At 41.5% G+C, this 8881-nt stretch overlaps 1 protein-coding gene across 1 annotated transcript in view; it reads right to left on the bottom strand.

The window, feature by feature from the left end:
- The window catches only part of LOC135551750 (lipid scramblase CLPTM1L-like), a 16846-nt gene extending 9855 nt beyond the window's left edge, over nt 1–6991 (bottom strand). Inside the window, exons 1-7 of the mRNA XM_064982952.1 lie at nt 6409–6991; nt 6195–6289; nt 5442–5631; nt 4316–4470; nt 3422–3618; nt 465–559; nt 82–166 (exon numbers count right to left, since the gene is read on the bottom strand). Of these exons, the coding sequence (XP_064839024.1) occupies nt 82–166; nt 465–559; nt 3422–3618; nt 4316–4470; nt 5442–5631; nt 6195–6289; nt 6409–6573 (982 nt within the window). The 5' untranslated portion in view covers nt 6574–6991. The remainder of the gene's footprint in view (nt 1–81; nt 167–464; nt 560–3421; nt 3619–4315; nt 4471–5441; nt 5632–6194; nt 6290–6408) is intronic.
- Nucleotides 6992–8881: the final 1890 nt, after the last annotated feature.

Raw genomic sequence — 8881 nt, 5'->3', positions numbered from 1 at the left:
TTCAAAATCATGTCCTGAATTATTTGAATTGGAATTGACCCCAACCCTGCCTAACAGCATCTTCGTAAGAAGTCCACCCACCTGCTTTGCTGGACATTCCCACCATGCTTTTCTTCTGCTTCCAGAAGCTGATGTCATGTTTGAAGGCCAGGAAATCAAACAGGAGCTGCAAATGAAACATGCTTTTAAGTTGCAATGTGACAAAGGAATAATTTAGTGAATCTCAGTCATGCATGTGTGTGGCAAGTAGATCTAGCGGTTAAGACCATTGGGCCAGTAACAGCCTCAAAGTTAGCTGGTTAGAATCCTCGAGCCGACTAGGTGAAAAGAAATCTGTCTATGTGCACTCCTGTAAGTCGCTCTGGATAAGAGCGACTGCTAAGTTACTAAACATTTTAAAATATAAACATTAAAAGATGATCATCACTTCATTTATATGGAACAGTAAGACTTCACATTCTTACATGAAAGGCAGCCACGAAGAAGGTGAGGGCTAAGAAGTACAGGTTGGTTTCCACGAAAATGCCCTTGATTTCATCAGCATCTTTCTCAGTGAAGCCTGAAATCACAACAAACCAAATTATTAAAAAGGCTCCCACCAGAGTGCACAGCTGACCCCATTTTGACGTAATTGCTTGCCATTGAGCGGAAATAATTGTTTTAGGTTCCATCTCTGAAGAATGACGCAAGCTTCTTATACAGTTGAAGTCAGAAGTTTACATACACCTCAGGTTTGTAGGTCTCCTTGCTCGCACACGCCTTTTCAGTTCTGCCCACACATTTTCTACAGGATTGAGGTAAGGCCTATGTGATGGCCACTCCAATACCTTGACTTTGTGGTCCTTAATTTCTCTGGGATAGGTGGCAGTATTTTCACGTCCGGATGAAAAGCGTGCCCAGAGTAAACTGCCTGCTACTCAGGCCCAGAGGCTAAGATATGCATATTATTAGTAGATTTGGATAGAAAACACTCTGACGTTTCTAAAACTGTTTGAATCATGTCTGTGTATTACAGAACTTATTTGGCAGGCGAAACCCCGAGGACAAACCATTAAGATTTTTTTTTTTTGAGGTCACTCTTTTCAATGGTTTTCATTGGGAATCCAGATTTCTAAGGGACCTTCTTGCAGTTCCTATCGCTTCTACTGGATGTCAACACTCTTTAGAAATTGGTTGAGGTTTTTCCTTTGAGAAATGAAGAAGCAGCACTGTTCAGAATGAGGCTCGAGGGAAGTGTACTCTTTGTTAGAGGCGCGTGACCTGAAAGCTAGCTACACTTTGTTTTCCTCCGGTATTGAACACAGATCATACCGTCTTAAATTTGATCAATTATTTACTTTAAAAAATACCTAAAGTTGAATTACAAAAGTAGTTTGAAATGTTTGAACAAAGCTTACAGGTAACTTATGAGATATTTTAATGTCACGTTGCACAAGTTGAAACCGGTGTTTTTCTGGATCAAACCCGCCAAATAAATGGACATTTTGGATATATATATCGACGGAATGAATCGAACAAAAAGGACCATTTGTGATGTTTATGACATATTGAAGTGCCAACAGAAGAAGCTCGTCAAAGGTAAGGCATGAATTATATCTTTATTTCTGCGTTTTGTGTCGCACCTGGAGGGTTGTTTGTTTACTTTAGTGCTGTCCTCAGATAATAGCATCGTTTGCTTTCGCCGTAAAGCCTTTTTGAAATTTGACATGTTGGCTGGATTCACAACAAGTGTATCTTTAATTTGGTGTATTGCATGTGTGATTTCATGAAAGTTGAATTTTATTTGAATTTGGCGCTCTGCATTTTCACTGGATCTTGGCTGGTGGGACGCTATATAACCCAGAGAGGTTAAGCCATTTCGCCACAATTTTGGAAGTATGTTTGGGGGTCATTGTCCATTTGGAAGACCCATTCGCGACCAAGCTTTAACTTCCTGACTGATGTCTTAAGATGTTGCTTCAATATATCCATATAATTTAGCAGACTTCAGGTGCTGTACAGCAAATCCAAGTGAGCCCGTGCTCATGGTTCTCAGTTAAATGATAGTCATTGTAGCGTAGCCTTCGCTCATGATGCACGTGGTAAATGACACGTCACAACACCCTGAGCGCATCGGACACGCAACACCAATACAATTGCACAACAAAATACATTTTCTTTTGTGGGTGCCTGTTCATTATAGAATAGACACTTGTGGTTTAGCTGCCGTAATCAAAGCAGTGAAGCGTGTAGCGAAGCAAGACTTTAGTGGTCAAAAACTTCCATCTTGGGGCGACGGGAGGGAGCAGGGTCCCAAAATCCAATCATAACACACAATTATACCATTTATAGAAATGGTCATGTTCTATAAAGACTAGCTCAACAATTTGTGAAAAATGACAAATTATACAATTTATTATGTTAATTTTCTGGTAAAAAGGGTAGGTGCAAAAACATGTGTTTGCGTCCCCTATTTTCATTTGCTCCATGGTTCAGCTGGCCAAGTGTAGACTATGGTGGCCAAGTGTAGACTATGGTGGCCAAGTGTAGACTATGGTGGCCAAGTGTAGACTATGGTGGCCAAGTGTAGACTATGGTGGCCAAGTGTAGACTATGGTGGCCAAGTGTAGACTATGGTGGCCAAGTGTAGACTATGGTGGCCAAGTGTAGACTACGGTGGCCAAGTGTAGACTATGGCAAAAAGCAGTTTAGCTCAGTCGGAACGAGGAAGAACTTTGCAGGTGTTTCTGATGAATAAACAATGCCATGCTGGTGGATAGTAACATTCAAATAAAACCCAGCGCTAAAAAGAAAGACAAAGTATTAGCACATCCTAAACACACCGCATTGCCACAAAAAAACAAAAAAAATCCCCACTTTGGATTTCCCACTTCCAAGCCCAAATATATCAAACTTTGACTTAAACTATGACTTATTGACTTCAAATTGTTGTGCAACATCATGGGTAAGCTCTGGTCATTGTCTTTCAGTTGAAACATTTTTATGTCCTCCCTTTATCAAACATCAGTTTGCATGTTCAAACAGACAAAACAAAGGATTTTATTTTGTATTTCTTACTACAGTTATTGAACCTCTTCCCCTCAGACTTCATTAATGACAGAACAGTAACAACTATAGGACAGAAGTCACTCTCGTGATGCGGTCGTTCAGTTTGTGATCCTCTGGCGGTAGGTAGTATGACTTATGCAGATTAGTGTCAATTCCGTACACTAGTATAAACTAGCATAATGGGTGCTGTTTCCCGGACAGATTACACTGAGTCACGACTAAAAAGCAATCTCATTGAAGAATCTACATGGAAAATAATGTTTTGTCCAGGCCAAGGCCTGATCAGTGTCCGGTAAACCGTCCCAATGAGTTTGGTCATAGTACTAGCCATAGAGATATTGAATTATAATGCTATTTCTATAGTACTACTCACCGTATTGTTGCAGAGAGTAGACGGCATCTTGCATGTGAATCCAGAAGCGGAGTTTCCCGAGGGAGATGGTGTCATAGGAGATAGTGAGAGGCAGTTCTGTGCTGGTGCTGTTGATCTCCATCAAGTCCTTCACTCTGTGGCTCAGCTCATCCACAAACAGCAGTGGAAGGTACACCCTCTTCTTTCCATTTTGAAATCTGGAACACAGTAAAACAATTGCTACTGTTATGTCATTAATGAAGTCTGAGTGGAAGAGGCTTTGACAGCTGTCAGTTCTCTATTCGTTTATGCTTTCCCGGTCCATGTGGAAATCTCCAGGACATTCTTTCCAATCCCCAATTCGTGATTATGTATAAGAGGTGGAACCTAAAACAAGCATTTCCGCTCGAAGGCAAGGAATTACGTCAAAATTGGGTCGGCTGTGTACTCTTGTGGGAGCCTTTTAATGAGTTGATTTGTTGTGATTTCAGGCTTCACTGAGAAAGATGCTGATGAAATCAAGGGCATTTTCGTGGAAACCAACCTGTACTTCTTAGCCCTCACCTTCTTCGTGGCTGCCTTTCATGTAAGAATGTGAAGTCTTACTGTTCCATATAAATGAAGTGATGATCATCTTTAAATCGGCTCTGGAACTTAGAATTGTTGTATTGTCATACAAAGCAAGAGTTGGCACACCCCCAAAAAGTTGGTGACTAACGGCGAGTAAACTGTAGGCTCTGAAAATAAATAAAGAGAGTCACTCTATATACAAGCTCCCAGTAATTGATTGGGTAAACCAATGTTTCAGCATCACTGTGCCTTCTTCACCCTGAAGAAGGTGTTGTGTATTGTATCATTAGTTCCAGCTGTCCATTTATGAGTGTATGATGAATTGTATCATAAGTGCGTTCTTACACTCGCAGGTAGCGGTGCACGTCGCTGGGCAGGAAGTCCCTGTCGAAGATAAAGTCCTCTGACACCACATTGAGGGTGAGACGGGAGCGCCAGTGAGACACGGGCCGATCCACTGCAGGGTCACCTCCTTTAGGCTTTCGTTTCAGCTGCTCCGCCTGCCCTGGGCACAATGACCACAGCAGATCAGAGAGAAAAAGACCAGGGAAAAACTGAACATCACAATCAGCATGACAGTTTGTTAAAGATGTACTCCACAGAAAATGCATTCCAATGTGAAAGGTATTAAAATGTACCAGACTGCTTAAAAATAGATGCTATAAAGGGACAATTCAGAACAGTTGATTCCAAGGCAAGACACTGTCTGCGCATACAGACATACCCTAATAATGAAGAGACGTATGAATGCCTTGCTTTGGATCTTGTAAATGTTGGTCACGTCCCAAATATCACTTTACTCCCTTTATAGTGCACTACTTTTCACCAGAGCCCATAGTAGTAAACTAAAAAGGGAATATGGTGCTATTTAGAATGCAGCCATTGTGCGGTCACGTCCCAAATATCACTTTACTCCCTTTATAGTGCATTACTTTTCACCAGAGCCCATAGTAGTGAACTAAAAAGGGAATATGGTGCTATTTAGAATGCAGCCATTGTGCGGTCACGTCCCAAATATCACTTTACTCCCTTTATAGTGCATTACTTTTCACCAGAGCCCATAGTAGTGAACTAAAAGGGAATATGGTGCTATTTAGAATGCAGCCATTGTGCGGTCACGTCCCAAATATCACTTTACTCCCTTTATAGTGCACTACTTTTCACCAGAGCCCATAGTAGTGAACTAAAAAGGGAATATGGTGCTATTTAGAATGCAGCCATTGTGCGGTCACGTCCCAAATATCACTTTACTCCCTTTATAGTGCACTACTTTTCACCAGAGCCCATAGTAGTGAACTAAAAAGGGAATATGGTGCTATTTAGAATGCAGCCATTGTGCGGTCACGTCCCAAATATCACTTTACTCCCTTTATAGTGCACTACTTTTCACCAGAGCCCATAGTAGTGAACTAAAAAGGGAATATGGTGCTATTTAGAATGCAGCCATTGTGCGGTGTAATCGTAGTCTGACCTGTGTTGCTTCCTCCCCTGAGATCAGGCTGACCTCTGGTGGTTTGGGTATCATGTAGGTGGTGAGCTGGGTCACCAGATGCACCTGTCTGGGGTCCTGCCACGGGGACATACCTGCCTGGTGAAGAAACACCATGGCATACAGCGTCCCATTCTTACAGGTCTTCTTTGGGAGAGACACATTCACTGTCCTTTAGGAAAAGGGATACATAGGCGAATATGAACTGGTTGGTTCAAGCCCTGAATGCTGATTAGCTGACAGTCGTGGTATACCACGGATATGACAAAACAGTTATTTTTTCCTGCTCTAATTATGTTGGTAACCAGTTCATAATAGCAATAAGGCACCTCTGGGGTTTGTGGTATATGGGAAATAAACCAAGGCAAAGGGCTCTATCCAGGCACTCTAAGTTGTGTCGTGCGTAAGAACATCCCTTAGCCGTGGTATATTGGCCATATACCACAAACCCCCTTGTGCCTTATTGCGTAAATATAGCAGGGAGAGAGAGGTCAATCTTTGCAGGTTGAAGTAGTCTCTATATGCGGTTTGTTCAATGTTAATCAGTTACTATGGAATGTGGTCAGATATCTGCACTCGTTTTGGTTCCAGATGACTTACTAATATGAAGTCCTAGTCATCCTGCAAATACCCAGAGAGCACTGACTGTTTCTACCACAAAGTTTCCATAGGTCATCATCGTGCTTCTTGACTGATAGATACCACCATATCCTGTCACCGTAAGAAATGTTGCACCTTTCAAACTTGGTTTCAACATCAAAGTCCTCCTCCTCGAGAATGAGGGTGTGTCCCCCATCAGCATTGGGTCGCAAGGCTGTGTAGATACTCAGCTGGGATTGGGGAATAAAGAACACAGCAAATGTTCACGAATCAGTTTCCACACCGAAAACAACTGTCTGACTGGCAAGTGTTCATTCCATCTAGCTAGCTTGCAATGATGCATACAAACCTGCAATCTTGGTTTTCCTGCCAAATATGGGTTGATGCAGTTTTCGAATTTGGGGTTCTCACAAGGTTTGGTGTAAACGATGCCATACATCACCCAGCAAGTGTGCAAAACATACACAACGAACACCCCGACTATCAGCGTCGTGAAAGAGGTTTTCTGAAACATGCTCCGGACTCCCGTCTAGTCATTCAAATACGAAACGTGTCAGGCAGATACCGTAGCGACTCGATCCTCTTCTGAAACCGAGCCAAGGACAGATGCGAAACTCAGAGAGAATTTAGCTGAGGCAGATTAACATCGGTTGATGAATTGCTCATACTGTAACGTTAGTGTAGTTTATAGACTGGTCATTGAGGTCACAGGTTTCGGCTGGTGGTAGGCTAACCATGGCTAGATATCGTTGACCACACTGTACGTCTCCTCAAGTCTTTTACCAATCAAATGTCATGTCTATTAGTTCAGATTTGTGCATTATAAAATCCCCGAATTCTGCTCGTCACTTTGCATCTCGAAATTGCAATATCACGGCTATTTTAAAGAAGCATGGATGTGTCAGCTAGCTACTTCCGTGATTTATTTCCTGGTTACGATAGTCAGGAAAGTATCAAACTGCGGCTGCGCAAATCCAACAATCTGCATACCAGCTGAATATATCTTAGCCACTAGATGTCATCCATGCTCCATGCAGTGCACTCTTGATTATAATTTCGTTTTTTCCAAGTCACCTTTACACTGTCAGTGCCAGGTCTACGTCAACAATAGAAGCATTATTATTTTAATTTCCCCCCGCAGATTTGCACATGTATTGTAGAAACGAATTAAAACATGTTGAATGTCTTGGTTTTGAAAAACAATTAACACAAACCTCTGCACTTGAATAAATACAATATATATGTAGCTATTAGCCGTGTTTAATATGAGCAGGATCCGACACTTGTCATTTTTGGACCGTTTCGTTCCTGAACTAATTTCCTAGGATCGGGTAACACTCGTGGCTTGAAAAATACTTGTAATGTAAAATTATAGTAAAAGCAATCAGTTAGACTAATTCAAGTTGACTCCTCTGTAATTCTCTTGGCTATCGCCTAAAAATTGTCATGTTAAAACGGCCTGATAATTGATGCGTGTTGGTTCGGCCCGGGTTTATGATTTGCACAACATTGTAGCCTATATAGACCAACGCGTGGCCATTGCTGTGGTGAGAGAGAGAAGCGCGCCTGTATCTCACACAGAACTAGAATGAGATTCACTTTCAATGATCTCTCTCCCGCTCTACTCTGATAGACATGAGCATGCAACTCTCATCTCTCCAGCGTTACACTTCATAATTTATTTCCTTATAGAATCATGGCTGCGCGAAGCAGCACGCCTGATAAATTGAAATACATTTGCCAAAGTCATTGAATTACTGCTGTCTGTTCAGAAATAAATGAAACAAATCCGAATAATACACCAGGAGTAGGCCTGCCACAGATGATCAATAGTTTATTTTAAAAAATTGCCTAGCTGTGGATTGTGTGTAGCCCAATCACGAGCCATGTCAACAGTCGGGAGCAGGGTGAAAATGTTAGTGCACAGCATGCAGCCAAAATAGACCTTTCCCAATATTTCAAATACAATCAGTGGAAAATACAGGTTGGAAAGAAAATGCATCCAGCTGAAAAGAGAAGACTAGTCTGTCTGTAGACGACAAAGTTATCAAATTCCAAATAGGTCTATTGAGGGAAAAGCATTGTTTTACCAAGTAAAACAAGAGAGAAACACATTTGGCATGAGAGCATCCTGGTGAGTGAGTCTAGCATCATTGGGTGAGTCAGTGAAACTGAAAAGCTTTTTTAGGACTGTAATTTCCTCCTCATATTGTACAATATGTGTGTCTCCACACACCTGGGTCTAGGCAGTTGATGGGTTGAAGACAATATCGGTTTTATTGATCTCAGATTCTCAGTTTGTCAGCGTCAAAGTAGCCTGTCATTTTGATCATATAGAAATATTGTGCTAAAGTCTCCAGTCATCTAAAATGATGTAGAAGTGCATGAAATGGGTTTATAAAGTCCAAAGCTTTCCTGAACCCTAGGCTACAATATTTTTCTCTCCCATGTGTGCAACTTCTGCAAGCGCCTACTGATCTATGCCAGAATGCTAAAGCATGATAATGCATGCAATGCTATATTATAAAGGAGTTTTTCTCTTCATGTGTTCCGGTACCTCAGATTACCCATGGTCTCCCCTCTCTCGGGCTCACTTTTTGTTCCAGCACCTCCAAATTGACAAATTAACCACTGGCTATTAGGTCTACTATTAAAGGCATAGCCTATTTGTAGTACATACAGTTGAAGTTGGAAGTTTACATAGACTTAGGTTGGAGTCATTAAAACTCGTTTTTCAACGACTCCACAAATTTCTTGTTTGTTAGAACATATTCTCTGTGCATGACACAAGTCATTTTTCAACAATTGTCTCCAGACAGATT

This window comes from Oncorhynchus masou, chromosome 13 (assembly GCF_036934945.1).
Source record: "Oncorhynchus masou masou isolate Uvic2021 chromosome 13, UVic_Omas_1.1, whole genome shotgun sequence".
NCBI lineage: Eukaryota > Metazoa > Chordata > Actinopteri > Salmoniformes > Salmonidae > Oncorhynchus > Oncorhynchus masou.
The sequence above is the reverse complement of the archived record's forward strand: the minus strand, read 5'-3'. Positions and strand labels throughout refer to the sequence as shown.